Source organism: Mustelus asterias, chromosome 9 (assembly GCF_964213995.1).
Source record: "Mustelus asterias chromosome 9, sMusAst1.hap1.1, whole genome shotgun sequence".
NCBI classification, from domain to species: Eukaryota; Metazoa; Chordata; class Chondrichthyes; order Carcharhiniformes; family Triakidae; genus Mustelus; species Mustelus asterias.
This window is the reverse complement of record NC_135809.1, coordinates 39801611-39815412: the sequence shown is the minus strand read 5'-3', so window position 1 is coordinate 39815412 and position 13802 is coordinate 39801611. Positions and strand designations below refer to the sequence as shown.

At 41.8% G+C, this 13802-nt stretch overlaps 1 protein-coding gene across 1 annotated transcript in view; it reads left to right on the top strand.

The window, feature by feature from the left end:
• Positions 1-13802, top strand: part of LOC144498638 (voltage-dependent L-type calcium channel subunit alpha-1C-like) — a 1025631-nt gene that overhangs the window by 859612 nt on the left and 152217 nt on the right. Inside the window, exons 31-32 of the mRNA XM_078220060.1 lie at positions 11100-11135; positions 13298-13426. Of these exons, the coding sequence (XP_078076186.1) occupies positions 11100-11135; positions 13298-13426 (165 nt within the window). The remainder of the gene's footprint in view (positions 1-11099; positions 11136-13297; positions 13427-13802) is intronic.

Genomic DNA, 13802 nt, shown 5'->3' with positions numbered 1-13802 from the left:
GGTTTACAACAGGTCCTGATGAAAGGAGATCTGGTGAAATGAATCCACCAGAGGTGTACAGATAAGTACAGCCCCCATGGGGGAGAGGGGGCCATGCCTAGGCGGTGCCCTCTGCTACTGTGCCTTGGCACTGCCCCCTGCCTGTACGAGGGGGCAGTGCCAGTGGGGGTGCTTCCGTTGAGGAGGTACATTGGGGTTCCCTGGTGGGAAAGAGAAGGTGTTCACCTCAGGGGGTCCAGTGTCCTGTGGTGGGGTGGGGGGGGTTCCATTTTTTTGATCAGGGCGCCCTGATTTCTTGAAAACCAAGCTTTCTGGCACGGTGGGCTCATTCATTCCACCAGCACGACATTGTGAGACCCACCTCCAGGACTTCTTTTGACTAAGTGTTAAAAAATATGGTGGGAAAAGACAGCCATGGAGCTAGTGAGCTACACCCCGTTTTTCCCACCTGGGTTGACACGTAGTCAAAAAATGATCAAATTTCACCCTATGGGCTGGACTCACCTCCTCTCCCACCTTTGCGGTGTGATTTCTGCTGGCAGAGGCAACTCACCATTGGCCAGAGGTGTGTGCTTTCAGTCTTGCTTATGGTCTGTGGGATTGTGTGCGCCCCACACCCTCCGCTGCCGGGGGGACATGCTGCGGGTGAGTTGCCATTGGCGGGACCGGACGATTCTACTGACAGAAAGGGCTGGGAAATTTCAGCCTTTGCAGATTGTCTGAGAAATCTGCTAATGTCACATATATTATACTCTTGGGTACTTTGGTAATCTTGCTGTGCTATTGTTTTGTTTATAGTGCAGGATTGCGAGGCTGAATACAATGTTATTTAATTTTCAGATGATATATGAGGGAGATTGAGTTGGGGAATCATGCAAAACTTACAGGAGTTAGATGAGGTCATCAGGCAAGCAGCACAGTGAAAGGCAATTTCAGTTATCACATTTAGAAGAAAAATTGGCCCATATCTATATTCTGCAAAAGGTGCAGGATGAGCTAAACATAAATTAAAAGTTTTGAATATGTTGACAGACTCAGCACTCACCACGGTAAGACCATGAAAGGTCACAAAAATCACAGAAAACATTGCATAGTGAACTATTGGGAGGTGGTGGTAGGTTGATGGTAGTAATCCAGAGGGCTAGGCTAATGCTCTGGGGATATTGGTTCGATACCAACCATGGCACATGATGGAATTTAAATTCAGTTAATACATCTGGAATTAAATTCTAGTCTCACTAAGTGACCATAGTCTGAGGTTTTCACTAATGGCCTTTCAGGGGAGAAAATCTGCCATCCCTACCTGGTCTGGCCAACATGTGACTCCAGACTCCCATCAATATGGTTACATAGAAACATTGAAACATAGAAGATAAGAGCAGGAAGAGGCCATTTGGCCCTTCGAGCCTGCACCTCCATCATCATGATCATGGCTGATCGCCAACTCAATAACCTAATCCTGCTTTCTCCCCATAATCATTTGGTCCCGTTCGCCCCAAGTGCTATATCTAGCTGCCTCTTGAATACATTCAATGGTTTGGCATCAACTACTTCCTGTGGCAATGAATTCCACAGGCTTACCACTCTGAGTGAAGAAATGTCTTCTCACCTCCGTTCTATATGGTCAACCCTGTATCCTCAGATTGTGACCCGTGGTTCTGGACTCCCCCAACATTGGGAACGTCCTCCTTGCATCTACCGTCTCTAGTCCTGTTAGAATTTTATAAGTCTCTATGAGATTCCCCCCTCATTTGTCTGAACTCCAGCGAAAACAGTCCTAACTTAGTCAATCTCTCCTCATACATCAGTCCTGCCATCCCTGGAATCAGCCTGGTAAACCTTCGCCGCACTCCCTTGAGAGCAAGAACATCCTTAATCAGAAAAGGAGACCAAAAGTGGACACAATATTCTAGGTGTGGCTTCACCAAGGCCCTGTATAATTGCAACAACACATCCCTGCTCCTGTACTCAAAACCTCTCGCAATGAAGGCCAGCATACCATATGCCTTCTTTACCGCCTGCTGCACCTGCATGCTACCTTCAGCAACTGGTGCACAAGGATGCCCAGGTCCCGCTGCACACTTCCTTCTCCCAATTTACAGCCATTCAGGTTGTAATCTGCCTTCTTGTTTTTGCTTCCAAAGTGAATAACCTCACATTTATCCAAATTATACTGCATCTGCCATTGATTTGCCCACTCACCCAACCTGTCCAGATCATGCTGAAGGATCTCTGCGTCATCACAGTTCACCCTCCCACCCAACTTGTTATCATCTGCAAACTTTGAGATGTTACATTTTGTTCCCTCATCCAAATCATTAATATATATTGTGAATAGTTGGGGTCCCTGCACCGATCCCTGTGGCACCCCACTAGTTACTGCCTGCCAATTTGAAAATGATCCATTAATTCCTCTCTGCCAACCAGTTTTCTATCCATCTCAGTACACTTCCCCAATCCCATGCTTTAATCTTGCATGATAATCTCTTATGCGGAACTTTGTCAAAAGCTTTCTGAAAGTCCAAATATACCACATCAACTGACTTCCCCTTGTCAACTCTACTAGTTACACCTTCAAAGAATTCCAGCAGATTTGTCAAACATCATTTCCCCTTCATAAATCCATGCTGACTCTGTCTGATCCTGCCACTGCTTTATAAGTGCTCCGCTATAAATTCTTTGATTATGGATTCGAGAATTTTCTCCACTACCGATATTAGGCTTACTGGTCTATAATTCCCTGTTTACTCTCTATCTCCCTTTTTGAATATTGGAGTGACATTAGCTACCCTCCAATCTGCAGGGACTGTTCCAGATTCTATAGAATCCTGGAAGACGACCACCAATGCATCCACTATTTCTAGAGCCACTTCCTTAAGTACTCTGGGATGTAGATTATCAGGCCCTGGGGATTTATCCGCCTTCAGTCCCGCCAATTTTTTCCAGCACCATTTCTTTACTAATATTGACCTCCCTCAGTTCTTCCCTCTCACTAAATCTTGCATTCTCCAACATTTCTGGTATCTGATTTGTGGCTTTGTTTGTGAAGACAGAACCAAAGTATGTATTCAGTTGCTCAGCCATTTCTTTGTCCCCTATTATATGTTCTCCATTTCTGTCTGTAGGGACCTACACTTGTCTTCACCAACCTCTTTCTCTTCACGTACCTATAGAAATTCTTAGTGTCAGTCCCTGCAAGCTTACTTTCGTACGTATTTTCCCCTTTTTAATCAATCTCTTGGTCCTTCTTTGCTCAATTCTAAACTGCTCCCAATCCTCAGACCTATTATTTTTCTTGGCCAACCAGTATGCTTCTTCCTTGGATCGGATACTATCTCTAATTTCCTTTGTAAGCCATGGATTGCCTTCTTACCCATTTTGCTTTTGCACCAGACAGGAATAAACAGTTGTTACAGTTCCCCCATGTGTTCCTTGAATGTTTGCCATTGCCTATCCACAGTCATCCCTTTAAGTAACTCTCCCCAATCTATCAAGGCTAACTTACGCCTCATATCTTCATAGTTTCCTTTATTAAGATTCAGCACCTAGTCTCCAAGTCAACTACTTCAGTCCCCATCTTGATAAAAAATCGTGCTATGGTCGCTCATCCCAAGGGGTCTCGCACAGCTAGATTGGCAATGATTCCCTTCTCATTACACAGTGCCCAGTCTAAGATGGCCAGATTTCTAGTTGGTTCCTCCACATATTGGTCAAGAAAACCATCCCGTATATACCCCAGGAATTCCTTCTCTATGGCATTGTGGCTAATTTGATTTGCCCAATCTATGAGCAGATTAAAATCATCCATGATCACTGATATTCCCTTATCACATGAGTCTCTAATTTCGTGTTTAATGCCATTCCCAACATCACCACTACAGTTTTGGGGTCTATATATGACACCCACTAATGTTTTTTGCCCCTTGGTATTTCTCAACTCTATCCACATTGTCAGAGCTAATATCCTTTCTCACTATTGTGTTAATTTCCTCTTTAACCAGCAATGACACTCGCCCATTCTTTCCTTTATGCCTGTCCTTCCTAAATACTGAATACTGGGACATTCAATTGCTATCTCTGGTCATCCTGCAGCCATGTCTCCATAATCTCAACTATATCATATCTGTTTACATCTATCTGTGCAATTAGTTCATCCACTTTATTGCAAATGGTCCACGCGTGAAGGCACAGAGCCTTTAAGCTTGACTTTTTAACGTTGTTTGTCTCACTCCCAATATTTTTCTCTATAGCCCTGTTTGAATTTTGTCCTTGGTTTCTCTGCCTATCACTTTTCTTATTACCTTTTCTACCTTTCATTTTTGTCCTCGCTCTCTCCTTTCCTGACTCCTTACATAGGTTCCCAGCCCCCTGGCATATTAGTTTAAAACCTCTCCAACTGCTCTAGCAAACAGTCCTCCTAGGACATCAGTCCCAGTCCTGCCCAGGTGTAACCCGTCCAATTTGTACAGTTCCCACCTCCCCCAGAACCGGTCCCAATGCCTCAGGAATCTAAAACCCTCCCACAGCACCATCTCTTCAGCCACATATTCATCTGATATATCCTGTCATTACTACTCAGATTATATGTGGCACCGGTAGTAATCCTGAGATCACTACCTTTGAGGTCCGATTTCTTAACTTTCTTCCTAGCTCCCTGTATTCTGCTTTTAGGATCTTATCCCTTTTTTTACTTATGTTGTTTGTACCGATGTGTACCAGGACCACTGGCTGTTCACCCTCCCCCTCCAGAATGTCCTGTATGCGTTCCAAGACATCCTTGACCCTAACAACAGGGAGGCAACATACCATCCTGGAATCTCGTTTGCAGCCACAGAAACGCCTATCTATTCCCCTTACAATTGATTTCCCTATAACTATTGCAGTGGCACACTTTTCACCCCTCCCCTCTGTAGCAGAACCAACTGTGGTGCAACGAGTTTGGCTGCTGCTGCTTTCCCCTGAGAGGCGATTCCTCTCAACAGTATCCAAAATGGTATATCTGTTTTGCAGGAGAATGGCCACAGGAAATTCCTGCACTACCTGCCTATCTCTCTTGCTCTGTCTGGTGACCACTCTTTCCCTTCCTGCCTGTGGAGTTGGAGCCTGCGGTGTGACCACCTCTCCATATGTGCTATCCACGATATTCTGCCTCGTGGATGCTCCACAGTGTCTCCAGCCACCGCTCCAGCTCTGAAACTCGAGCTTACAGGAGCAGTAGCTGAGGACACTTCCTGCACACATGCTGACCCGGGGGACTGGAACTAGCTTGCCACATGGAGCAAGAAGAGCAAACCACAGCTTGGAGCTCTCCTGTCTTTTGAAAGATGTTTTGTTTCAGATTATATCCAATTCTCCAGGGCCCTTCTTTCCTGTTCACAGTCCCCTCCATTGGTTACAGGAGGAGGGAGGGAGGGAAACACTATTGTAGTGTGGTTAAGTCACAACTGCCTTCTGAGTAGGGGTGGCACAGTGATTAGCACTGCTGCCTCTGAGCAGGGGTGGCACAATGGTTAGGACTGCTGCCTCACAGCGCCAGGAACCCAAGTTCAATTCCTGGCTTGGGTCACTGTGTGTGTGGAGTCTGCACATTCTCCCTGTGTCTGAGTAGGTTTCCTTCGGGTGCACTGGTTTCCTCCCACAGTCCAAAAGAAGCCATGCTAATTTTTCCCTCAGTGTACCTGAACAGGCGCTGGGGTATAGCGACTAGGGGATTTTCACAGTAACTTAATTGCAGTGTTGATGTAAGCCTATTTGTGACACTAATAAATAAGCTTTAAAAACTTAAGTGCAGTATGCCACTCACTTGTATCAAAGCCTACAAAAAGCAATGAAACTTGATGGACCTATGCACTAGAAACGACAACAGCAAACCTAATCCTGTTAACCCTGCAAAATCTTGGGTCTCGTCAAGCTTGAAATAATCATACTCATAGAATCATACCTTACAAACAATGTCTCAGACACCACCATCACTATCACTGCACCAACTCTGATGGTGGCACAGCAGAATGCAGTGGGGAGAGATTTATCCTAAGAGTCTCCAGCATTGACTCTGGACCCCATGAAGGCCCATGGTATCAGGTCAAACATAGGCAAGGAAACATCCTGCTGATTACCACCTATTGCCTGCCCTCAGCTGATAAATCAGTACTCCTCCATGTTGAACATCACTTGAAAGAAGTACTGAGTGGCTAAGGCACCTTATGAGTGGGGCTTCAATGTCCTTAACCAAGAGTGGCTTGGAGCAGCACTACTGACCAAGCTGTATGGGTCCTAAAAGATACAGCTGCTGGACTGGTTCTTCAGCAAGTGGTGAAGGAACTAAAAAGAGGGAAAAACCTACTTTATCTCATCCTCACCAATCTACCTGTTACAGATGCATCTGTCCAGGACAGAATTGGTAGGTGTGACCACCACACAGCCCTTGTGGAGACAAAATCTGATCTCCACATTGAAGATACTTCCATTGGGCAACAGTACCATCATGCTAAATGGGATAGATTCTGAATAGATCTAGCAACACAAAACTGGGCATCCATGAGACACTATGAGCCATCAGTAGCAACAACCAGCAATATTTGCCACTACAATCTGTAACCTCATGGCCCAGCATATCCCCCCACTCTACCATTACTATCAACCAGGAGAACAATCCTAGTTTATTGAAAAGTGCCGGAGAACATGTCAGGAACAGCACCAGGCATAACTAAAAATGAGGTATCAAACTGCTGAAGCTACATCACAAAGCAACTTGCAAGTCAAACAGCAAAAGCAACATGCAATAGACAGAGCTAAGTGACCCCACAACTAACAGATCAGCTCTAAGTTCTGCAGTCCTGCCACATCCAGTCATGGAAGATGATGGACAATTAAACAACAAACTGGAGCAGGAGGCTCCACAAATATTCCCATCTTCAATGATTTGGGAGCCCAGTTCAACAGTTCAAAAGAAAGTTTGGGAATCCCATTGACAGCGGCGGGACCAGAAGATCCCGCAGCCGGCGAACAGCGCACCACCTCCTGCAGGAAGAGACACACCCCTGAGAGGCCAGAAAATCCCTCCTTTGTACTCCAGAACTAGCTGCACTCTTAGCCAAACTGCTTCAGTACAGCTGACATCTGCCCGGCAAGTGGTGAATTGCCCACATATGTCCTATCCACCAAAAAGGAACAAATTCAATCCAACCAATTCCTGCAGCATCAGTCTACTCTCGATCACCAACAACGTGATGGAAAGCGTCATTGATAGTGTTATCAAGCGATAATTACTCAGCAATAATCTGTTCACTGATGCTCAGTTTGGGTTCCACTAGAACCATTCAGCTCCAGACACATTAAATACATTGTAGAAATTCACCAAAGATCCATAGACATCACCTTCCAAACCCACAACCACTTCCATCTAGAAGGACAAGGGCAACAGATAAATGGGAACATCACCACCTGCAGGTTCCCTTCCATGTCACTCACCATCCTGACTTATATATATATCCCGACTTATATAAATATATTACCATTCCTTCACAGTCACTGGGTCAAAATCCTGGAATTTCCTCCCTAACAGCATCATGGGTCAACCCACTGCATGTGGACTGCAGTGTTTCATGAAGGCAGCTCATCACCTTCGCAAGGGCAACTAGGAATGGGCAATAAACGCTGGCCAGCCAGCGATGCCCATGTCCCATGATTGATTAAAAAAATGGTGAGGTGAGAATGACTGCCCTTGACATCAAGGCAGCATTTGGCCAAGTATGGCATCATGGAGCCATGGCAAAATTGGAGTCAATGGGAATCAGGGGGAAAACTTTTCACTGGTCGGAGTCATACAGAATACAAAGAAGATGGTATGGTTGTCGGATGACAGTCATCTCAGTCCCAGGACGTCACTGCAGAAATTCCTCAGAGTAGTGTCCTAGGCCCAACCATCTTCATCTGTTTTATCAATGACCCTCCCCCCATTATAAGGTTAGAAGTGTGAGTGTTTGTTGATTGCACAATGTCCAACACCATTCAAGACTCCACAGAAACTGAAGGAGTCCATGCCCATTGCAACAAGACCTGTATAATGTTTGGGCTTGGGCTGACAAGTGGCAAAGGAACATTTGCACCACACAAATGCCAGGCATTTCCAACAAGAGAGAATGCAACCATCACCTCTTCACTATTGCTGAATCTCCCACTATCAATATCCTGAGGGGTTACCAATTAACCAGAAGTTGAACTGGACCAACCGTATAAATAATGTGGCTACAAGAGTAGGTCAAAGGCTGGGAAGTCTGTGAAGAGTAACTCACCTCCTGACTCCTCAAAGCCCGTCCACCATCTACAAGGCATAAGTCAGGAGTGTGATGGAATACTCTCCACTTGCCTGGATTAGTGCACTTCCAACAACACTCAAGAAGCCCAACAAAGCAGCCCATTTGATTGACACCCCATCCAGCATCTTCAACATCCATTTCCTCCACCACCGTGCACAGTGGCAGCAATGTGCACCATCTACAAGATACAATGCAGCAATTGACCAAGGCTCCTTTGACAACACCTTCCAAATCTGCAACTTCCAACACCTAAAAAGACAAGGGCAGCAGATGCATGCAAATACCATGACCTGCAAGTTCACCTCCAAGTCACACGCCATTCTGACTTGGAACTATATCACCATTCCTTCACCGTTGCTTGGTCAAAATATTCAAACTCCTTCCCTAATAGCACCGTGGGTGTACCTACATCACATCGATTACAGTGGTTCAAGCACATGGCAAACCACATTCCACAAGCCACATTCTGTGAAAAAACTAATTTTAAAAAAGCACTACTTGGCTTGACACAGGGCAATGAAGTGGGACAGGTCAATATCAAAGAATAAAAGCAAATTACTGCAGATACTGGAATCGGAAACAAAAACAGAAAATGCTGAAAAATCTCAGCAGGTCTGACAGCACCTGTGTAGAGAGAGCAGAGCTCACAAGTTTGGATGATTCTTCATCAAAGCTGAAGACAATTGGAAATAGGATCTTCCAATTCTCTTCAGCTCTGACAAAGAGTCATCCAGACTCAAAACGTCAGCTCTGTTCTCTCTCCACAGATGCTGTCAAACAGAGAAGAATAGCTGGTTATCTGGCAAACAGTAAACAAAAACATTAATTCAGTATAAAAATGAAAAATAAAAGTTGAGAACAAGAGTACTTCACTGAAGAAAGCAATATGAACTGGGGCCTTGTCCACATTGATTGGAACTATCAATCACACATTTCAGTAGGGGATTGAAGGGTAGATACCAAGTCTATTCCAGTAAGAAAGGAAGGGAGTAAATGAAAAACTCAGGTTCATGAACATTTTAAATTTAAAAAAGAATCATTCAGCACTTACAGGATAGATAATTGTAAAGGAAGCCTGAATCAATAGAATAAATAGAAGAAAGCTACAAAAAGAGAAAGAAGAAAGTCAAAAGTAGAGATACAATCAACAAAAGCAAAAGGGGCTATAAAAATATTTTAATTAAGATCTTAGCGCAGCCAGAATTTAGATGATATATTCAAGATTTCATTATAAATTTGATCAAGGCACTTGATTTCCTACCTGTGTATGAAAAACAAAATGGGAAGAGGCACAGTATCAAGAGTCATTTCTCATGAATGGTTGAATATTTTCCCATCAGGATAATTATCATTCAGAATTAAATCAGTATCTTAACTAGACAGTCGGTATTGGATTTACAATTGAATTTTGAATTACTAAACAACAAATAAGGTACTGACATTTGCTATTGAATTGGAGTCCATATTGTGGTGTGAGTTCATATTTATGTACATGATTATCTAAGTTGAAGATCTAACTGTTAAAAAGGTACAGCAGCAAATTTTGTAAACTAATTCATTAATATTGTTTGTTATTGAAGATAGTGAGTTGGTATATTTTGTTTGTTTTTTTCTACTCAAGAATATTTCCCCATGTTCAAAGCAGTAAGCCATACACCTAACTTCTGCCTAGTACAGCTAAAGGGACTTCTTTGTCATTTACCAAGTTATCAGCATAAATTACCCAATTGCATAGCTCATAAAGAGTTGCTGTCCTTTTATCAACATTAATATCAATAGAAATCGACCAAATCAAAAGTTGAATTTACTCCCTTGACAGGCACTACAACTGGCGTGACAACCTTGTGTTAATGAAAGAAAAATCAGCTAGGGTTCCCACTCCTGATTGATCACTATTTAGTGAGTTTTGGTAGAAAAACACCTATATGAGTATCAAATAAGTCCAGGTTTGGTCCTGTGGTGTCCTTATGCCAAAAAGCCTTCTTGCATATAAATAATGGTAATTTGGATAAGATAGAAAAAATAATTTGGGGGAGTTTTCTGGAATAGCCAACTGTGAAAAGACTGCTTCAGACCTAATCTATAAATTGGGGTGAAATGCTACAGTAAGACAGAAGAGATGACTGTGATGCCTGCAAAGTCATATCCAAACAAGGAGGCCTTTAGAGGATGAGAGGAGAAAGAAATGTTGTATAAGATTAATGTGAAAATAAATTAAAAGTCAAAGGTAGTCATCTATAAACTGTACCATAATAATTTGCAGTCCAATAGACATCTCCTGCTGCCTTGTAGCCTCTCACCTGCAATGGATACAATTTTGCTGGAATTCTACCGCCCCACCTGCCACAGAATCGGAACAGGTGAGGGGCGGACAACAGGAAGGTCTATTGTCCTCGGGCGGGATTTTCCGGTCTCATGTCAAGCGTGACCATAAAATCCCTTCCTAAAATTAAGGTCGGAGCAAAGTTTTCAGTTAGTTGTTCTTGGAAACTCTACCAATGCTTTATGAAGTCCTTTTAAGTAAATATCACAAATTATAAAATTAAAATGACCAACACAAATAAGATTGAATTTCAAATATTTCGAGTTAAAGAAGAAGTAAAAGTCTATTAGTTCTATTTGAAGCATTTCGGGGGGGAAGAAAAGAGCTGTGAAATGCCTTTCCTTAATGTTGTAGCTGCTTCATTAGCATAAAAAAACAGACTTGTGCAGAGATGTAGCGGAAATGCTGTCTCACTGCCAGTCTTATTATAGCTCATCTCTATCTGCCTTTCTTTAAAGCCAGCTGAGAATACCCCATCCACTTCCACCCCCATGGTAAGACAAATGTGCAGGTCTCCTTACTCAACCACTGCATGCTTTTGTTTGTTTTTGTGTGCTGTAATTTGAAACTGAATCTGTGCACCTTTTGAGCCTATTTACTTTGCCTGTCATTTTGGTCCTATAGTCTGTGTTAGTGTATTGTGGAGTGTGCTCTAATTTGTCACTGTGAATGATTTATAACGTTTCCTTCAGTTGTTGTTGTGATTGTGCAATGGTACCTTAGATCCTATAAGGTTTTCTGGTTGCCTTTCAATAAAATAAAGTTTGCCTCAATACAAATTAAGCCCTATTTATGTTTATAGGTAATATAAGAGAAAATGTTAAGTATCGAGCATTGTTGAAGTGTTCAGTTTTAATTTATTTGTTTTATTTTGTAAGTGACATCATCATTGTTTCCTTTCTGTGAAACAAGATTGAACTATCCAAAGCTGCATCCAGGATCCCCATTAGGGCCACTGAAGGCATCGTCAGAGGTGGTTAGCCCAGTTGGTCAGATAACTGGTGTGTGGTGCAGGCTAACACCAATAGCGTGGATTCAATCCCCATGCCTGCTGACCTGCCTCCTTATGTTGCCCCGAGTGATATCATAGCATAAACCATGATTAGCAGCTTTGGGCAAAGAGGATGCTATAAACAGAGAGAAGATTTGGTCAGTTGGTACAGCTTGAGTTCACAGGTTCATACCCACAATTCTCTTCCTTACAAATGACTCCCTGATCTCAGTCAAGCATTTGAATTTTCAAGCAATATAAATCAGAAAGTGGAGGATCTTACAAGCATTCCTATGCACCTTCTGTCAGACACTTTCAGAATAACCAATGAATTTGACAGGGGCAAAAAGTATAAAATAAAGAAATGTATAAAATTCACTGGATTCATTCACCACTCTTACCACTGAAAAAGGTCACATTTCTATCACTTAACACAAGCCAGGCAACACTGATTATTACCAGTGATGTACTATCAACGTAACAGACTTCATTTGCAAATGGCTGTTTGCCACTTTTTGGAAAAGCCCCTTTCAGATATGTTACCATAGGACAAATACATCAAAGTAATGTTTAAAATGGAAACATAATGATACAATTTCATTCTCACCAATTATATCCTTGGAAGAATGAAAAATTAATGACTAATTTTTGCAAAAACTGGAATTTCTTCTGGCTTTTCTCAAAACTTCTAACATTTTATATAAACTTAAAAGGATATTTGAAAATAGAAGACTGTTTTGGGCAAACTTAACAAAAGTTTGTTTGAAGAAGTGAAAAAAGTCTTTCACAGGATACCATACAGGAGATTTGAAGCATTTTTAAGGGATGAGATATTGGAGGGAATGATTAGGATTGAATTAAATATGGTTTGGAAGAGAGGAAAGAGAGTGGGAGTTAATGAAACTGTTTCAGAGTGGTTGAAAATCAGTAGAAGTGCTACACAGGGTTCTTTTCTGAAACCCTTCCCAGTCACAATGCTTACCAAGGATTTGCAGGTAGGGAAAAAAAAAATGTTACCTGAATTTTTGGATTATGCTAAAATAGGATGAAAGGAAGCTGCAACAGTATAGGGATAAGATTACAGTTAAGGCTAAAATGGAATTTAATGTAGGGTAGTATACTTAGGTAATAAATGTGAAGGGAGTGTGGAACAAATCATGGCTTCTTTTTCAAAGAGCCACACAGTCCAGATAGGATGAAAGGCTTCCTTCTGTGCCATAAATTTTTATAATTCTATTTGTCCTTTGAATGGAACAAAAAGGGGTATGTGTTAAAGTAATGATTTACTTATTGAAGTCAATGGATCAAAATTTGGTGTGTGTATATATTTTATGCACATTTCTGCTTAACCTATTCAGTAAATACTACTGCCCTGGTGCCACTTGTTATAGACTGTACCCAGCTGTAACACTGGAACTGTCTGATATAATTTTGGACTAAATGATAGAATGCTAATGATGTCAAGTGCTATCTTTAATGGTGATGGGTTAATATTTCTAATAACATGCTATTGGCTGTGTTTTACATTAAATTCTTAACAAGGACATTTTTTTAAGTTAAAAGTCACCAGAAAGCTGTTGGGTCTGAGCTTTGGCTGCAATATTATCAAGAATTGCCACTTTTCAATATGTTTTGTGACCTATTACTTTCTGTGAGGTACTTCAGAATTCAGACGAAAACTCTAGGATTTCCATTACCTTCTTCCGTTTATTTCGGGTGATGCGCTTGGTAAAACTGCTAAGTCGAGGTGAGGGAATCCGAACATTGTTGTGGACATTTATCAAATCATTTCAGGTAAGAAAAGTTATTGAAAGCTTTAATTGTATTTTATAGTTGCCTTTTGTTATGCTGTTTTCAATATTTGGTTGCAACATAAAATGGTTAGTTTACTTCAATAGTCTTTTTATGGTATGTTCAGAATAGATGGTCCATTTCAAGGAGTTTATCTTGCACAGACACATTCTAACTAAGGCTTTTTATAACAAGAGATCACTGGAATGTTTAGGGTTACATTTTTAGAAGCCAGATAACTTTTTTCAAGAACCTCATCAATCAAAGTTTGGAAAAAATCAGTTTCTGTGAAAAACCAATGATTTAATTGCCATATTACTTATTTCATGTCTTAATTCTAAAGTAGTCTTTGTTCAAATTTTTTAAGAGACAAATAATA